Source organism: Numida meleagris, chromosome 4 (genome assembly GCF_002078875.1).
Source record: "Numida meleagris isolate 19003 breed g44 Domestic line chromosome 4, NumMel1.0, whole genome shotgun sequence".
Taxonomy (NCBI): Eukaryota; Metazoa; Chordata; class Aves; order Galliformes; family Numididae; genus Numida; species Numida meleagris.
Window position 1 is genome coordinate 85,734,723 of NC_034412.1, and position 20,564 is coordinate 85,755,286.

A 20,564-nucleotide genomic window follows, 5' to 3' on the forward strand; every position below is an offset into this window, starting at 1 on the left:
ATTACATATCAGTGAGTAATGTAAGCAATATTCAAATGAGATATTTTAAACCTTATATATTATTCATAATATTTACATTTTTCATTTAATGTCACTGGAATGCAACTCCAGATGTCTTTTATATTTCCTTCTCACTAGAAGCAATTTTCTCTTTTAAGGATGTAATTTAATCAAATAAAAACACTTAGATTCAGCTTTCCTATTACACGTAAATAAGAAAAATATTTCAAACAGCGAAATACAATACTGTGGCAGAGCAAATCCTCAGTCTTAGGCACACAGTACTTTCAAATTGAAGTTTAGGGCTATGCTCTACTTCCAGCTGCTCTCCTATTTAACATTAAAGAGTAAGCAAAATACCAATAATAGTTTCTTCAGGAGTTTGATAGTTACAAAAACTCCCTTCCTATACACTCAAATTTAATTTCAATTTTTAAAATTGTCTGCTATCCTATTTACACTATTTACAGTAGAAATCTTCCAAATCTTTCTCAAGCAACAGAAGAATGGAAAAGCATCTTAATGCAGACCATCTTAAGTCGGACCAGTCTCCTGGGCAGTTTTAGTTTATAATTTCTATTATTCAGAACAGTGGAGTTTCAAACTGGTGTTGAAAAGGTCAAAGTGAAATTTTGAGCAGAAAACACCACTTCCTAAGCTGAATTTGGATGTTGTCCAAACATTTCCTGGTTTAATTTTCAAATCCCCACTTCTCAGAAAACATGAATATATTACACACAAAGCTTGGATTCAATAGAATTTTGCAAAATTTTGTATGTTGGTCTTTATATGTTGGTCTTCCTGGACCCTGTTCAAGCATGACACCTAGCAGAATTAATGAGCTATAGTAGTGGCTAAACATAGCAATCTACCACCATGACCTTCTCCAGCAAGTATGGGGTCTCATTCTGTTTTATTAGGATTTGTTCATACTGTTGCAACCTTATTTTAAGTAAAATCCTCAAAATACAAGCTAAAATAAGTGAAGCAGAATACAAAGTTTTAGCTTGATTGCAGTCACTGCATTATAAATGTGGTGTCCAAATTCCACAGCTCACACCTCTCCACCTACAGCTCATGCATCTGCAGATATCTGAGCAAGCCACAAAATAACCTGTGTGTATTGATTGTGCTGGAAAGAAACTCAGATCTGCTTTCTCACAGTTATGTCAACCAGTGAGTGCCTCCTTTTACAGAGGCTTCTTCCAACGTCTACTGTATTTTTCTAATCTTCTGTAAGGAGGATTAAAATACCTCTCAGCAACATGAGAGCAATTCACCAAGCATCATTCTCAGATCTTTCGGCAAAGTCATTTTTGCCTTGAAAGCAAATAAATTTTAGTGTTATGTCCAAACAAACCATTAGGGACCCAACAGCACCAAGTTTCCTATCTATATTTGATAGTTCTAATGCTTCCTTTTTGATAAAGCCCAAGGCAAAAGATTAGTGCATCAAAGGTAGATTTATTATGGTAAGATAATAACCAAGATATTATTTTTAACACCTTTAGCCTGTCTCACATTGAAGAAATAAACTCAGTCTTACTGCATCCAATTAAAATCCCTGTCCAGAGCAATGAAAAGGGCTGCAATAGAAAAAGACAGATGTGCTGGAACCATCCTGCAAATGAAAAATTTTGAAACAGGCATGCAACATAGAATGACTGGAAGATTATTTATATACCCACCTGTTACTAGGATAAAAAAAAAAATCTACGGTATTTCAGTTTTGGGTTGCTGATTATTTAGAGATCCATATGCCCATACCTCTAACTGCATTTGATGCTTTATTCCAAGATCCATCTATTTATTTGGAAATCCCAAACAATAAAATAGTGGGCAAAACTCCTACCACTACAGAGGTCTGTAGGAGTTTAAACAGTAACTTCTATTAATCAGTTTTATGGTAATTCCTAGGAGGCTCAGTCATTCCAAGAAAACTTCATTTCTAGTTCCTTACAAATACAGTGTAAAAACAACTGGCATACTAGAACTGAAAGATACTCTGCTCCCAAAGGACTGTGAACTGAAACACAAAATAAAAGGAGAGCAGAAAGACAGTGAAATAGTATAAGACTGTATAATAAACTGTTTGGTCTCAGCATACCTAATCACTGACAATATGTGTAGGCACATGCTTAATGTTTTTGTACAAGGAGAATGTTAATAAAGGAGAATACTGAAGGAATGACAGAGAGGTTTACAGGGAGATTCATGCAAATGCAGCGAGCATCTTGGAAGGTACAGAGATGCAATGTGAGCCCATGAAAAGCACACATCATAGGTCAGTTAGAGGCAAACCCTGATTTCTCTGTACTGAATGAAAGCCTAAAGCTTTACAGGAAAATGTGAAGTGAGAGCACTAAAAGAAGAAAGTAGGAATTTCTACTAGATGTAGTGAAGAGCTGTCTAATGATAGCTGTACCCCAGCAAAGGAAGATTGTTTTATGGAAGATAGAGAAGAGAGTCACTGAAGAGATGAATCAGAAAAGCTGTATATGGAGGCTGCCTCAAAACAGACTGTATGGAGAGAACCTGCGTGATGATGTCCATGTTACTGCACTTCAGCTATTTCAGGATTTCACCCACCAAGCTGGCATACAACCGATAATAACTGAGGTAAATAATTCAAGGCAGTAAAGGCCTTATACAGAAAAGAGCTACATGCAGAAAAGGTTGTAAGAGATCATGAGAAAGCTTTGTGCTGATGCATTACTACTCGAGACATTCACTTTCCAGCACCTACTTTCTGAAAGGTTCAGCAAGACACTGTGTGGAAAACTGCTTTGGTTATAACAAGGGCCACATACATGAAGAATATTCAGAAGAATAACATGAGAAGCTTTGATCTTTTGTGTCAAAGATTATCAACAGCCTACTTTAAAAAAAAAGTTCATAATGAATGCTTATAGATACTAAAATGTGAGGATTTTTGAGAAGGAAGGGAACTTCTTTGAAAGTGCAGATATTTGCACAAGAACAATGCAACATGTTATAGCTGCTGTAGCTCAAAAATGTCAAGAACTCCGCATCTCTGTGCATACTCAGAACAACGGGTTAAATATTTTCTCAAGTTGCCTTTTGATTCACTCACTCTTTAATGAAAAATACAAAAAGCCCAACCAGACACCCTAAAAATGTATCATTAGAGCTGGAATTTTAAAATTTAAAATTTGTTTGAAATTTTAAAATCCATTTTCCTGCATTCCAACACTGCAACTCACAGGCCTGATTTCCGAACAGCACCAAGTATACACAGCCAGTCCTAATAAAAGGTATATTTTATTTAACTGCTATCTTTAGAAAGTTCAGTTTGACAAACGTGGCTGCTTTATTTCATTTAAAATATTCATGAACCTCCCTAGAATTCATTTTGTTTTTTTAAAAACCTTTATTTCAGGCTACATATTATCATTTTCATGTTCATTTTGAATTGCCTTTCCATCTGATAAATTTTAAATACTCTATTACGGTCTCTACCCATACTATTTATTTGCTGTTTTATTTATTTCTGAATCTGTTAATCTGGGATATATTGGTTTCTCAACTCAACATAAACAGTTCTACATTTTAGAATTCCATTTATAACTGTAAGTTTCAGGCCCATTACCAAAGCTAGACACAACAGATCAAGCTAGACCTGTACTCAGATTTAGACAAGCAGTTGAAATGGTAGTATGAAAAATAAGAGGATATTATGGATACAAATTTAAAGTAGCAGCTCATCAAACCAAACTAATCTTGCTCAGATTTTAACTCCCCAATTTGTAAATACACCTCAAATCAGTTTAGAGGTAAAAACTTAAATTCAAGCTTGCCTAGCACAGATTATAACTTCTTCTGGGTTTATACTAGTATATTTCAGTTTGCTTGTAGAAAAAAAAGACTAGCAAATCATCTAAATCACTACATTCTGTTACTCATTCTAAAGAATGAATAACAGCATAAGAATTTGGCCAAAATTTGCTTCAATGGAATTTGTGACCCAGCAGGTCTGGGAAGTTACAGGAAAATAACTAGTTCTACACTCACAAAAGTGAGATGGAATTTATTCTCTACAAATGCCATCTAGAACTATGGATACATTTCCTTTGTCGGCCACTCTGAGAAGTTTGAAAGGGGAGTGCTACAGAATCTATTTTTCATCTTGGAAATTATGCTTTAAGAGGGAAGAGGTTGTTGGCTTTTGGGGGGAAGGATATTATCTTTTTGTGTGTACAAGCATCCCTCCTATTATATTTTTGGGGATTAAATCCGCTAGGTCTCACTATTACTACATGTCTCCTCTTCATTCTGCTGTTGATCTGACTATTTGGCGCAGTAACAAGCATTAAACACTGAGTGGAACCTACTTCTCCAGCTTGAGAAGTCCCAGTTGTTATTGCAATGATTTGATCCAAGGGCACAGTGGTTACACAGACGAGAGTTTCTCATTAGGGCTTTTCACATCAAGACATCTGTGAAAACATCTCAGAACATTTCTTGCATAATACATTTCTGAAAGGAGGCATGAACTGATGGAAAGGAACTTTCTGTGGAAGATGCGCCTGAATTCTATTTCCTACACCAAGAGATTTATTTTTGTCTTTGGGCCACACAGCTGCAGATTTTAGCAAAATAGGCAAAGCAGTGTAAGCATACTGGAAGAACCGCCCTGTGATCAACAAATCCTGAGGTTGAGCTCACAGCATGTCAGTAAACAGGATGAGTAAGCAAAGGTTACACGAATTAAATAAGTTAGTTTACCATCTCAACAGATGCAATCTTTTGGTTTTAGACAGACTTCCTGTTTTCTAATATTAAATTACTTTTAATGTAAGTCAACATCATGAAAGAAAATACACAAGGTAAAGTCTGATATATCTCTTCTTTGCTGACTCTTGCCACTGATGCCAAAAAGCTGGTGTTGCATTACCTCTTTTAAACTTGTTCTCTTAATGCATGCCCCATATGATGCCAGTGACTAATACCAGTACAGATGTCTAAAACACACAAAGATGCATACACAGGACACATAGCAGCAGTGCTAGATTGTTTTTCAGTCTGCTGACATTGGTGTCAATTACAAAATATTAGAATAAACTCAGCCCTCCCCCCCCCCCCACAATTTTATGCACCTTTCTTGCTAGGAAACATAAACACAAAGACTTCTGAAAACTATTATATTGTCGTTGAGATAAAATAGCCAAACAGCTACCAAAAAAACAGCTGAGGCATTTACCTTTCCATCTTATTAATGAGACTCAATATCTGGGTTGCTGCTGCATTTATAAGAGCAGAGGCCTGAGAATCCCTTAACTGTATCTTTCTTATAAGATATTCTCTGTAAGCAAATCTTCTATTCAGATGATACTTCTTGCTGGCTTGCAAATAATCCATTAGCTCTTCAATGTCTCCCTACAGGAAAGAATGTGAACAAATATATCTAATTAGACGTAATGTTAATTTCAACTAACACCTAAGGCTATCAGGCCAGACTTGTTCATTAACAGAGAAAAGTTAAAAAGCTTTTACAAGTGAAAAAAACAGTGAGCTCATACAGACTTAAGTCTGGGGATCGTATTGAATTATTAGCCTTATTTCATCAAAAGAAAACAATGTGCTGAGCTTTTGGTCTGAATACCTCTATTTTATGTGTACTCTTCTAAACTGACTTCGAAGACAAGGAAAGATACATCTCCAACACATGCCCAGTACAGCATGGGAAAAGCCATAGTAGCTGTACACAGGCTGGCTCAGAAGCTCCTGCTTACAACAGTTGGGAATAGGAAAGGTTTAAGTTACAAGTGGGTGTGGCAGACACCAAAGGTGAGCACAGGATGGTCTCTAGCAGACATTCTGCTAGCATCAGGTACCTAAGAAGTTCTAACACTTAGGTCACCTATGTTCAAGTAGCAAAACCAACATCTTCAGGATTTCTTTCACTTGCCCTATCTTTCCTGGTTGCATAGGTACCTTTTGGAGAAGTGCTTACAGCATATACATCTTTTACTGACCCATGTGAGGCTTTTCTGTACAAAGGATTGATAATGCACCTAGTTTAAGAAGTGGACCTTATGTTTTAACACTTTCTTTCCAGATGTTGCTTTGTAACCTCCAGAACCATTCATGCCTGGGATCCCAACACTCATTCTTCAAGAAGCAGGGAGAAGAACAATTCCCAGAGGTTTTACAATCCAGAACACTAACTTCCAATACAAACAGAGTAAAAAGTCCCTTAAAGAAACAAACACTGCTGTTGCAATGCACCCTGGGAATTCTGTTCTATGCCGAGGGCCCCATTAACATCATCTAGGGCAGATTTGGAACCAGAAGTTTTCCGCATGAACACGAATCTGCTCACAGTCCATATTGTGGGAAAGGCCTCAAGGGCAGAACTCTACCAAGAGAGCTTTCAGGAGCTATGCAGAAACACAAAATACTCACTGCAAAACTTTGGATTTGTATATCACAATTTCCCCATGCATAGTGTAGACAAGTTTTCAGTCTTGTTTCTTCTGCATGACATAGGTGATCTCTTAGTCCTATTTTCCCTGAGCAGTAAAGGCTAGCTCTAAGCACTTGGCACTTTGAAAATATTACCCATGAAAACAGAAGTCAGTACACAGCACATAATATTGCAGCAAATACTTCTAACTCACTGTTGTAGAAAAAGGCTGTGCAAAGGCATTAATATACAGTTGTACAGATATTTAAATGTACATAATATTGGTAATATACTTTTAAATGTTATTCCTATGAAAATTAGTTATAAAAGTGATATATAGATAATATGTTTTAGGCATAAGTGCATATGTTTCCTGAAACATTTCACAACAGTTACTATGGGTTTGCATTCTGTCATTAGCTAAGGAACAGTTGTCCTATTACCTGTATTTTAGAGTAATCTTCCACTAATGATTTAGCTATTTCCAGTTTCAGGTCTCCCTTGGAAGCAGCATTTGTCATCTGTGTAAAAAAGATGGTATGGAGCTCCTTTCTCTGGGAAACAGCCAGCTGTCTATAAGCCTTTGCAAAATATTCCTCCTGCTTTACCAAAAGGAATCTCTTCAGATGGTCCTGCTCCAGACTGTGAAGTCTATCTAGAAGACTTTTGTACTCTACAGCAGGCTGCAGAGAAGAGAATAATAAATAAATCTGAATAAATTCAGCATTCAACACATTTTAAAGCATCGGAGCTACTAGCTCGTATGTATTTTATGCACACACTGATTACTGTCGTTTCAGGTCTGAATGAAGGCTAATACTAAATCCACATACACTTTCCATGTTTATCTGCTGGAATGACGGATTGTACAACAGTCAGTTTATAACCCAAATGACACTTCCAAGGCATTATGAAGTCTTTTTAGAACTGAGAAGCATTCTTGAAGATGAATTATACAAAACTGCATGAGATTCAACATTATACATATGAAATTAATTTCTTAGGTTCAACAATCTTGAAATCATATTAAAATTGAATAGACTTACGTAAGTCAGAAAAAACACATATTTTAAAAAACAATATATATTAGAAAAAAACTATTATATTGCAAATCTTTGGAAGTTTTTATTATCAGTGACCTACTTTATCTATCAATTTCTACAAATTAATCCAACAGCAGCACTTTAGAGTTACAACAATGGAGCAGAATTAAATGGCAATTAATTTAAAAGCGTCTTTGCAAGAAATACTTTCTCATAGCTCTCCAGTAAGATTTACGTATTCATAGTTTTAATCTCAGATGACATAAACTCATTTTAGAATCAAAACATGCATGTCCCAAAGAGCAAAGGATATTTCTTATGTCAGCAGAGCTATCAAAGTGTTATGCGAGTCTTGTTCTGAATTTCATACTATTTATACGGAGAGAACTGTCCTCTGCACTGAGCCTCCCTAAGCTCACCCCTCATTCCCAAGTGGCACACTGCAGGCAACAATCAAAAGGCAGGGAATATGCATTCTGTGTTTTAACCAAAAAGGATGAAGAAGCTTTTGCTGCAGCTGCTTCTCACTGCTGTCTCTCCGATGTCACCCACTGGCAGGAGTTCAAGTGTGAGACATCCCTAAGTCTCCAGCATGTCCTCTTGGGCCAAATTCCACAGAAATTAAAAAAACACACATTCCTTCATAGATTCCGCTGGGTTTTACTGTACTATTTCAAAAAGCATAACTACTGTCAGGATCTGAGGGGACAGACAGTTGGAAAACAGAACACAAGCAGATCATAAACGCAACAGGACAATAATTGTATTGGTCTTAATTCTTTTAACGACTGCTACTGTTTGGGATTTCTAATATAAACAAGACTGAAATAGCAGCAATGTATTTTGTGCAAAGGAAATCTGCTGGATTGAGTGCATTTCAGTGAAAATTCAAATACTGAAGTCTGAATACTCTGAAATCAAAGTTTTTCCAGGGCCTCAACATGCTGAGGGTACCTCTGCTAGGTAACCCTCAGCAAAACACTATTCTCTAAGTTGCTATCATGAATTGCTATGGAAGCCCTTCACAATTATAGGTACATGGTAGGCAAACAGAAAAAAATCAAGTGTTTTTATAGAACGCCAGCAACTTAGGTAATGTCTATAATGACAGCAGACATAGGCATGTATAAAGGTCTATGAGAATCTACTCCTAAAGACAGTTTATCCAAAGACAGCTGGAAATTCAGAAGTGCCACATCCAATACCCACACACCCACATGTGCTTCAGAAGCAAAGCACCACTGGTAAATAATAAACTGCGCTATTTCTGCCCACCAAGTCATCCTCTTCAATCTGAATTATGAACTTAGACAAGCATGAAACATTAACTTGAATATTTTAGCATTTTAAGGTAACAGAGGTGAAATACCCCAAAATTACCAGAATTCTCTCCAGACGTGAATTAAAAAGAAAATCAGTCAGTTTTATTGTAAAATTCACCGTACTTGAAAGAAGACATGGAAGAACCAACCATGATTTCGTACCTAGGACATTGGACTGGAGGACAGATGACTTCAGCTCTACTTCCAGGCAACGACTACCTATGAAATCCTAGGCAATAACACCCACTCAGACAAAAATCTCTGAACAAAAGTGACAGACATAAGCACCAAGCTTTTACTTACAGAGAGACCCTAAATTTGTAAAGAATCATATTCAGTCTTAACATGATTTATCTCACTGTTACTGAGAGGCTATTTTCGAGAAAATTTCACTCCCTGCTCTGCTTTAAATATAGATTGCTCTGGTTGTCATCATTTGGTTTGGAAGAAAACAGTCTTTGGTGGAGATGGCTCACATATTTTCATTTTCTTCAAAATAAGAATATTGGAAATTTTTTATCTGTACTGCAGGTTTTATGACGCAGATAAGGTTTATGGTTCTACCCTGAATGTGTAAAATACTTTCTCTACTGGAGTTCTTAGAATTACTGCAGTACAAAATAATAAATAATGATGAACTGCTTTGCAAGGGTGACTATAAGCAACTATGCAAGAAAAAATAGATCAGGATAGTGGTGGCCTTTTGTTTTCAGGTGTCACAGATTCTTGAGATACATTTCATTTTCCTGGTAAAGTAAAACAATTTCTTGCTTGTACCCACTCTCATTATTAAATCGGATCTGTTGAAAATATCTAATTTGCACAGATTTAGTCTTCTAAGAGAACAACTCAGCCATCCTAGCGCAAAAGAGAAACAATCTACATAAAACTACATCATGCAAAGTATCTCCATTCTATACAAGACTTACAATTTCATTCACCTTCTTCATTAACTCTTCAGCCTCTTCATTTGCAGCTCTCTCTTTCTGGCGTTGAGCCTCCATCTTCTTCCTTGTTTCTAGATTACATTCAGCTGTTAAAGCCACAATTTTCCTTTCATACTCTTCCTGAAACTCTCTCTCCATTGTAAGAAACTGCTTTTTGAAAATTGAACTCATCCTCTTCTCCACATGAGGAATGAGGCTGTGACTTAAAACCATGTTCTTCATCATCATAGCAATCACTTCTTTACATATCTGCATTCGATATGCCTCCAAATCAGCATCTGCCCGAGTCAGGCTGGCAACCTCCAAGCTGTAGAGAGACAATCAGGACTGTTTAACATCTCAGACTACAGGAAATTGCTATCATAAAACAAGGATACCTACACTCACTGAATGCTGTGTAACTGAGAATGGTAGTGAGAGAAGTGCAGGAATACCTCCGCATATGAGTTTACCGATCATGATAGCAATCATTTATCTAAAAGTAGAGTGAAATGATTTCTACTCCATTGACTTCAGTGAAAGATGTATATTCATACAATTCTGTTTTAGAGCAAAAAAAGGCAATGGTTTTCTTTGGAATGCAAACAAAAACCTCCTGCAGAAACAAAAGTAGTAACAATAACAAACCTATGCTGGTAAGCATACAGTGCAGATGAAGTGAGCATCTGAATGGACTATAAATTCCCATCCATAGGAATGCATTACTCTTTTGTATTCTCTGGTACATTCTCTTCTCCGCAGGGAACAGAGGAAAGGTTTGATTATGCGCTGATGTAAAAAAAAAATTAAAAAGCTGAAAAAGCTGATATATCTCTCTCAATAAGAGTAATAAAGTTCTAGAAAAGACAGTTTAATTTTAGTTAAACAAAATGCCGTAAATGCCGTGTTGCATATGAATACAGTCTTAATTATCTTTACAGCTAATTAAATTGGAATGACAATTACTCTCATTTCATACAGGACTTATCTATAGTAATTTCTGTAGCTTTCCCAATTCAGATAAGTAGGTATTTTTTGCCCTCGCATGCCAATTTAGATGGAAATACAGCTCTGTATGCTTCTATGTAGACTAAGAATCTTTTCAAAAATCTACAAAATCTACAAAATACACTTTTTAAAAGCTAAAAGCCATTCTTTTTTGCAGTTCAGCTAAATTGTTGTTTTGATTCGTTCTGCATCCAAATGTTAGAATAAATTTCAAATCCATAGTAGAGGTCCTGAGATTTGTAAAACATGAGAATGATACTATGTTCAGAATGCTATGTATCAAAGCATGCAAATCTATATCCACCTCACCTTCTTTCTAATGTATTTTCCTTTCCTTACCTAAGCAAATGAAATTTAACAAAAAGAAAATCATATATGTATTATCACTAGCCCTGTTAAACACAAGATGTATATTTCCCATTCAGAAATCAAAGTGATGTAATTATCTTCCTAAAATGACTTCAATTCTCTGTAAATATTTAAGAGACACTAGCGTTTAGCTATCATAAAGAAACAGAGAGATTTCTACTATCCTCAACTTGAACTTGACTAGTCTCAACTTCCAACTACCTTTCTCCATTGGAAAAAAAAAAAATTCCTTAATATTTTTCTACTCTTCATGCATGCAGTGATAGATGGAGCTCACAGCATCTCACAACCCTTTCTCACTGAAGTGTGAAAGACTGGAATTCCTTAACTCTCTCACTAAAAGGCAACACCTCACAGTTTACCACTTTGATACACAGCTTGTAACACAATATTAACTTCTTAACAACAAGTGCAGACTTTCTTCCACCAATGCTTGGAACAAAGGTTAAGCTATTCCTAATCCACGTCCTTGCTAGTTGTATAGTCTTCCTCAGCAGCGATCCAAGAATGACACCAAAACCAAACACGACCACAAAACTTTCTGTGGTTATCTTTCCCTTAATCATCCCACAGCATTTATTTCTTTTTACTGTAAGTCATTACAGACTATACCTGACTGCATTCTGAGCAAGATTTCCACGCTATCTTACAGGAGGAACTATGATACCAGATTAACTCTGTTCCTCAAGATCGTAATGCCAATAGCAGAAGGTACAGTTCACCTTATCACTCACTTGATGATAAGTGAGTGTCATGCTTTTAAGACCATGGTTGTATACAACCTGCAAGTCTCACCTTCCTCTTTCCTGACAGCACATATATGAAGAAGACAATGGAGCAGAGGAAGCGCATGAATTGTTCCACCAATTTAGGGGTAATAACAAGACGAAAAAGTAACTACAAGCCACAGCTCTCGCAGGTCACATCCTGGCTTACTGCAGTCTCATTTCAGTGGCAGCTGAAGAAATGCTGTGTCTATAGAAATTTGAAATCTGCCTTGCACATGATGTGCTCTGCTTCTGATCAGCCTCCTCCACAGCAGGCTGCAGGAGTGAATCAAGCTGACCACGTGCACCTTGCCTCAAGCTCTCACACCAATGAGAGGCGTGCCTAGCTGTGACGGCACCCTGATCCTTGGCAAGCTGTGTCTTAAGACATCAATAGGCAGTTCTTGGTGTTAACCTACTTCTTTAAGTCTTCAACACCAGCAGTCAGCACAAAACAGGAATCCTCTACATAGAGTACAACAAATGCTTTCAGACATAAGTCCCCAAGGAGAACAACGCTTACAATCAACCAGATTAAATGAGCAATGCTTTGTGTTCCCCAGGAGAAAAAATCATAACCTGACAGTCTGCATTCTCAGACCAAAGTAGATTTAATAAGTTGCCTTAAATGCTCTGCACTCTTCAAACAATTCAAGCTTAAAAGGTCTTGCATCTCTTCCTGAGCATATTCAACATAATAGAAACATGAAAGCCAATGAAGTAGAGTTAGCAGATGGCAACCTATTGATGAAAAAGATCAAAGCTTCTTTTGGGCAAAGCATGCAGAGAAAGGGTAAGAACAGGACAGAAGATAGGTGGTACAAAAGGGGAGTAGAAAGGAGAAGTGAACAGACACAGAAAGTGAAGCAGCAAACAGAAAGTGTAAAGATTTTTAACTCACTTGAAGAGGAAGAAGGTTTAAAGGTCTGTCAGAGAAATCTGGGAGGTGAGAATCCCAGATGCCAAACACAGAGAAGCAGAGAGAGAGTCCAATGTCTTCTATGGACCTAAGAATAGAATATGGGAAAACAACTAGACTCAGGGAAGAAAAAAGCATAGTTAATTAGAACAAAACAAGCACACACAAAGGAAACCTCTAATTAACTATAAAATAATTGTGTCTTTAAGTTTTATTATCCAAATTAGAGGCCCACAGAGGGAATTTTAAAACAGGAGAATTAATAGCTGCTGAATGTAACAGTCCCAAAATGAACTAATGGCTATTTGACACATTTTTGAAATGAACGCAGAGTTCATAAACGTAAGAAACTATTGTGATACAATTTCCTAATTCTGAAGGGGAGAGAAACATCAAGTTGAACTCCCCTTTGGTGATATTTTTTCACCAAAACAAAAAAAAACCCTCAACTATCATCTGTAAATGGTACCCAATTTGTACCATGCACATTACAACAGCATCCAGAGGAGACTGCAGCCCCACGGCGGTGGGACGCAACAGGCTATAGCAAGGAAGGGGAAAGGAGGACAAGAAAGAAATATTATTGTCCATGGTGTCTTGTTATGCTTCAGAGAAGTGAAGATGGACAGAGGGAAATCCTGCATGTCAGACACAATGAATCATACAGCTGTGACTCAAAACACTACCTTCCTGTCCTGGTAAGCAAACAAAACCAACTCAAGTATAAGAGGCATCAAAGGCACTCAGCTACAGATGTGGTTTGTTTCCTAACTCATCCATTTATTGAGCAATTAATAATACATCATTAATAAGTTTAAGTGTGATTTTTCCTCTTTTTTTCCTCCCTCTCTTTTTTTTTTTTTTTTTGTAAGTTGAACAGGGGAATGCTTTTATTAAAAAGAAATTCTTGATGGTACTGGACATTTCCATCCCCCCAAAGTTAGACTATGAAACACAGCAGTGCTAGTATTTCCCAGAATCCTGGCTTTAGAACTAGCAAGAAAGGAAAGGAGAAGAAAAATTAATCTCTGATGACCCTCTTGTACTTTAAATGGCACAGGAAATTGCATAACAACACATCAGCTACTGACACTATTATTTCATTCATTTCTGTAAACATGTAATTGCTGTGTCTAAGTGGACCCCATTTGTGGTGACATTATTTGCTCCCTTCAGCCTCTCCCTCTGCATTTCACACTCTCCAGCTGTGCTGAGTTACAAAAAAGACTGAACAGTCATTTACCCAGGCTCCACCATAATCCTGTGTAGACTCAATGACAAGAGGCCTGAATGGCCACCTACAGCTACACAACAGCCCAAGCTTCAGCCCTCCGATACTGGAACAGAGTGCACTGCCTGGCCCACGTGCATCAGAAAATCGTCTGAGCCACACCATTAGCTGTACTGGCCAGAACTGAAGGAGGTCATCCACTGCACCTGCGGTGCTAAGCATGAACTCAGCACAGTTGAAATAGGAGCCTACAGAGAATACAGAATATCTTGTAAATAAATCAAATTGCTAAGAAAGGGATGCAATGATTACCTAAGGATGCTTTTGCATGGATGAATCACAGATTAAGCTTAGATTTCCAGAAAAAGCCCAGATGCTGAGAGAACAAAAACAGGATTATTAACAGGATAAATTGAGCCAAGCAATAATTAGTTCTTCGTTAAAAAAATGATTCAGGAAACGTCCAAGCACTAAATTTGGTATCACTTTCATCATCAAATACCTTTAAATGGCCACAGCAATATAAAGAGTACGGGTTCTTCAATCCTTCAATTCAATTATTTCTTTGCTTCCTCTACCTTCTGAGCTACTTTCTATTACCTATCGAGCATTTGTGTTTCTCTGAGGGAAAAATATGTACAGTTTATGCATTTGTCAAATTCATAACAGCATTCAGAACACAGAATTATAAGTAAAAAGTCTGGGGTTCATTTCATGAGTATTATCACTCCATGTACTTTATGTTCCTGTTACTGTGATTATTATTTATTTTTCTATTCCTGCATCGTACGGACTGCACAAAAATAGAGCAATATTACCTCCCTCTATCTATCACACATTTTAAAAGTTATGAAGTACAGAGATTTAGCTCTTCCATTTTGTTGTACTAACAATCTAATTATTTGTCACCATCTTCTATGTAGGGATATTCAGGTCTAGCTACTATGATGTGATCTCTTTTTCTTACCTTTCATTTCACTTTAGGTTTTAAAAAAATTACATTTAGAAAGAAAATGTGAACTTCTAATATGGTACTAAATTGTTTTCGGCTTTTCTGTCAAGACTCTCCAGAAACACTTCAATTCTCTTCTCCAGTACATTGGCCTCAATGCCCTCTATCATCAGGAAAAAAAAAAAAAAAAAAAGCTTAAATGCATACATATTACTTTGTGATCTGCCAAAATAATTGGCAGCATACACTGTGTACCAGCAGTCAGGTTCAAGTTCAGCTAGATATTCAGTTAGAACACTGCCAAACTCAAGTAGGCATAGCTGTATGCAATGAAGATGAAAAAGAAAAGCTGTAGTAATGGAAAGTCATTTTAAAGAAATAAAGTTGCCTTTAAAATAGCTGAGAGTATGAGCATGGTCAGACTTCATCATGTTGGACACAAAATCAAACTGCTCAGCTATTTTTATATTCTTTTCCAGAGGTACAATAGAAGAGACCTACAACAGTTTGGAAAATGATTTTCTAGTGCTTATGTCAAATAATCATACAGCTTCCTCTCATTAGCATTCATTGCCAGTGGGTCAATATTAAGAAATACACATAGCAAGGAACCTACTGAGAATAAAAACCAAACTATTTTGCTGCATAATGTGCAGCAAGGATATGGCTTACTAAGACTAAAGTCGCAAAACAAATAAGAATCTTCCTTATGAAATATTGAAAGTATGTTTTGTTCTCCGGTCAATCCTCCTGACATCGCAAACTGTCTGCACTCCAAAGATGTCCCTGTCCATAAATATTGAACACATGCTCCTAATGTATTTGCTAAACAATTTGGCACTGTTACTTTGTAAAATACATTAACTATTAACATAGCTTGATGCTGCAAAGCAGACAAAAAAAAATTCTGTGGCTCACACTTTTGTAAGTAATTTTCTCATTTGTGTCTGGACAACAGAGCAAAGCACCAGAATGATTCCAACCATGTTTACTATCACAGTGCAATTCAAAAAGAATGTATCAACTATGTTGGCAAGTTTAGATATAAACCACGTAGAGAAAATGACACATAGCTGTACCAATACATGAATTATCAAACTAGCATATTCTTGCTGAATAAAAATATATGCAACATTTTATTGCTTGGCTGAAAACATCGATTGTATCAATGTTTCTCTAACAAAAGCCCATATGCTTTTCCTTCTCTAAGTAATATAAAGCAGGATTATGATGCTGAAATTCATGTTCAGTATCAATCATGTAACACAAAAATATTGTGTTCAAAATGCATGCCCCATTCTCGGAACACTGCCAATCCTCTGAGACAATTCAAACCTAATCCTTTAGGTCCTTTCAGAAACCCCAACTATTCTACTGGTTGATCCTACATACAGTAATACAAAACCCAGATGCTGAAAACCTGATTCAGTGGCTGCAATTAGTAAAATTAGAACATTTCATTCAAGCACAGAGTCCCTTCAAATTGACTGTAATTATCTCTTAATAAATTACAAGTGCACATCATTTCTTTTTTTTTTTTTTTTTAATAGTAGCTGAGACAAATCCCTTTATTTTCTTGAACACTCGAAGAGACAAGACAATCTCTGCACTTTTACTCTCAGGTGAATTGCCACCTCAAGCAGTTTGGAGGCCAGTTTTGAGGTGGTATTTTCAAATTTCTGTAAGTGACTTACTAATGTAAATCCAACTGGACACCTTCGTTGCCTTCACTGAGGCATGCTGCAAATGTACCTTTTCTGAGGCCAGCAGTGACTCCACAGAGTCACAAGGATTTCCTATAAAATCCAATCATATAACAACTGTTGGCTGTATACTAGTTCCATTCTTGTTCAATTACGATTTCCTTTATTGAAATGGAAAATCAGTTGAATGGATTATAAAAAATAAAACCATTACCCAAAGAAAGGTGCTGGAATGGGAAACAGGGAAATGAAATGTCTTGATTTAAAAAAAAATGAACAAAAAAAGGGGTAGAGAAGGGAGAAAATAGAAATTGTGAGGAAAGAAACAGAAACAAGTGAGAATTTGCACTAACGACATGAGAATATTGAAAAAATACAGCCCCACGATACATACTCAACCTAAGAATTGAAGTCCTATTTTATGGGTTTAGCTATATAAATAGATCAGTTATTCAAATAATCCTATTCTTGCAAACCTTCGGATATTTACCTTTCCAAAGAGCAATGTATCTGAAAACAGTCCAGTATTTTTGTACGCACTAGCAAGATATTCGCTATCTTTGATTAAAAAATAATAATAAAGTGAAATAAAAAAAATTATTTGACCCTTTTCAACATTCACTTAGCAATTTTCAGTTTAAGTCCTCCCAAAACCTGCACTGCTACTTTGTTATAAAAGCAAAGACCAACGTGCAATTTACAGAGATAGGTATCCAAATTATCAAGGAAATGCAGGAAGTAATAATGCTGTTAGATACCCTTTAACAAAGACAATTACTTCCAGAGTCTCTTGAATTTTCAGCTTCTACAGATTTCATAGTTGCATAATACTGACTGTAATCTGACTTGCCAGAGTGAGCCATGAGACTGAATTAACAAAATCTGCTCCATCCTCACATCAGGCATCTTTTCCATTTCTGCTGAAGAACAGATGCCCTTTAATAGCTGCACACTTCTGCCAAACAACGCTGACCACTCCTTAGACTCTGATTCAGGTGTTTCTAAAATATGCTGCTATACAGAACTAGCACCCAGGAGTGGGCTGGGACAAAAGCTATGAAAGCAGCACTGTGTTCAGCAAATGTCTTGAACACAGAAGTTTCCCTTCACTTAATGAACCACAAGGAAGCAAAACAGAATGTTCATTCTGAATTGGAGAACCTGCATGCCTAAGGCCCAGACAGATGCATGACGTCGTAAGTAAAGCAGTGTGAATTACAATTATTTTCAGTTTCCACACATGGCTACTTAAGGTTTTTAGACTGTAATAATACAGTCATATGCATGAACAGACACTACAAAAACAATTAAAAGGCAGATAGTCAAATCATGCTCAAAGGATTAGTTGACAATAAATGCAATAAATGTGATATAACAGAAAGAATTCTTACTCTTCTAAAGCCTGAAGCATATCCCTTGATTCTTCAAAGGTCAGTATATCAATGATTTGGTCATTCATAATTATATCTTCACTGAAGAGGTCAGCTGAATTGAACTGAGAATGCTCCAGTTTTTGATTTTGACTGAGTTCATATTGTATTTCCTAAAAAAGAAGAAAGGACAAAAAGTAAGCTTCAGATTATTAAAAAAGTTACAGTGAGAGTCTGATCTAATCTTATTACAGGTAACCCGGAGCTACTGTAAAGACTCCAACTTATCATCACATTGTACAGCTGGCAAGGATATAAAAAGGTTGTGCAGTTCAAATACATATCTAAGATCAACTATACAACTTTTGTTTTGTCGGCACTTGGTCCCGTTACAGAATTCCCCCAGTCAGTGTGGCATCAGAATAGCAAGTTCTCAGAATAGCAAGTTCTCAGAATAGCAAGTTCTCAGAATAGCAAGTTCTCTTATTGTGTTTTACACACACCTTATATATCCTTCACTCGTAAGTAGTAAATCCACTCACGGTTAATTATCCTTAAGTTCTTCACAACAACGTAGATAACAAACAAAGGGTTGCTTAACTGTCCCAGAAGTGACCACAATAGCTGTGCGTACTAAAGACTATTCTGTTTACACCTTAGCCCTGTCTCCAGACTCCGGAGGCCTCAAAGAGATAAGATCTACCAGAGTCTGTTGGGCTCTTTGTTGTTAAATCTCCCCCCACATTGTTTCAGGCTGAACTTTTTATATATCAGATATAAAATACGTATATTTATAGATCAGGAATGCAAATGAAAAAATCAATGCTAAGGACAGCAGACTTCAGTAGGCTTACAAAAGCCCTCTAGGAGGTTATTTTCTACTATAAAACTTTCTATGACAATTTTTAAAAAACTACCATGGTATAGCAAGATTATACTACCACAAGGTGAGCAAAATGAAACGTTAATCCTATGAATGATGGAAGAGAGTCAGACAGTTCACAGGTCAGTGAGACACCCTTGAGACTGAGGCCTAAAAATATACAACAAAATGCTGCAAATATCTGGTGCTAGGAACAAATTGCCCCTTTTTTATAAAAATGTTATCAGAAGTTCTTTTGTAAAAATGAAACAAAACAAACCCATTTCATTTAAAGGGGTTATTTCTTCAGGCCTAAGAAAAATAAAAACCATTAATGTATTAACAGTAATTTTCAACCATAGAGAGGCTAGAAGTGTTTTGTGAGATCATCTGGTTCATCCACCGGCCTGAGACAAGATCCCCTCTGCATAACGAGATATACTTACTTATCATCAGATAGAAATATTAATGCAAATCTATAAGAAATATAATTCACCTTATTTTGCCATTTGTTGAAAATAATAAAAATGACAAAATAAGCTGTCCACAGAATTTAAACTGTGAAGAAAATACACGGGGGGAGACCTCCCGGTGGCCTTCCAGTACTTAAAGGGAGCTTATAAGCAGGAGGGGGACCAGATATTTCCATCATCTGTTACAGTGATAGGACAAAGGAGAATGGCTTTAAGCTAAAAGAGAGGAAATTTCAGTTAGATGTTAGAAAGAAATTCTTTACTCAGAAGGGCGCTGGGCAGCCTGATCTAGTGGGTGGCAGCCCTGCCCTCAGCAGTGGGTTGGAACTAGATTATCTTTGAGGTCCCTTCCAACACAAGCCATTCTATGATTCTTTGAATCTGATACTTACAGTTGAATAAAGTGAACTGCACACATCTAGTTCCCAAAATAAATTATTTCCAGCAAGACTACTCTAGCTTCTGAAACGCACTCTGAAACACCCAACTGCAGTGTTTCCCATTGCCCTCTCTGGACTGTGTCCACACGTGCCACATCACACCAGTGTCCCAAGAAATGCATATAAAGGGTTTCTGAGGTTTGATGTCAGTTGGCATAGGAAGAATAAAACCCAAACTGCTCTCCAGACAGCCCACATAAATGTGCTCACACCAGTACTTCAACCAAATCTTTACACTCATCATGGAATTTTTAAAAACCTTTAAACAGACACCTTCATTACAGATTACAAATTAAAACTTTCTGGGTGTTTGAAAAATGAGATTACTAAAGAAGAAAAAAATCAAACCGAAATCCAAACATAGTTAACAACATAGCTACCAGTTAAAATTTCCCTGTCTTTATTACCTGAATTTCATAGCACCAGTCAGCACACTTTATACTGGCCCACAGCTCCAAGGGGATTCTCAAACCACCGGTATTCTCTCACCTATGTCATCACTCCCATCCTAAACCAGCATATTTACGCCACGCCCAGCTGAAATTGCAAAGGACAGAGGGATGCTGCCCACTTGACCCAGTAGCCCAGTAGGAGATCTACCACCACATGAACAGATGATGGGTTCAAACCTCTAAGCATTCCCTCTCTCAGAGGATTGCTCTCATCACTGCAATAGTGATAGAGTTCTCTAGCTCCCCCCTACTGAAGTTGCTCCACTTCACATAAATATCTAAATAATTAATAAAATCAGT

At 36.9% G+C, this 20,564-nt stretch overlaps 1 protein-coding gene across 3 annotated transcripts in view; it reads right to left on the reverse strand.

The window, feature by feature from the left end:
* Nucleotides 1-20,564, reverse strand: part of EVC2 (EvC ciliary complex subunit 2) — a 67,739-nt gene that overhangs the window by 24,282 nt on the left and 22,893 nt on the right. For 2 of the 3 annotated variants that reach the window (XM_021393980.1, XM_021393982.1), the window contains exons 9-12: nucleotides 18,059-18,210; nucleotides 9,722-10,046; nucleotides 6,871-7,110; nucleotides 5,222-5,397 (exon numbers count right to left, since the gene is read on the reverse strand). In XM_021393980.1, coding sequence (XP_021249655.1) covers nucleotides 5,222-5,397; nucleotides 6,871-7,110; nucleotides 9,722-10,046; nucleotides 18,059-18,210 — 893 coding nt within the window. The remainder of the gene's footprint in view (nucleotides 1-5,221; nucleotides 5,398-6,870; nucleotides 7,111-9,721; nucleotides 10,047-18,058; nucleotides 18,211-20,564) is intronic. The other variant, XM_021393981.1, reaches the window with a different exon arrangement.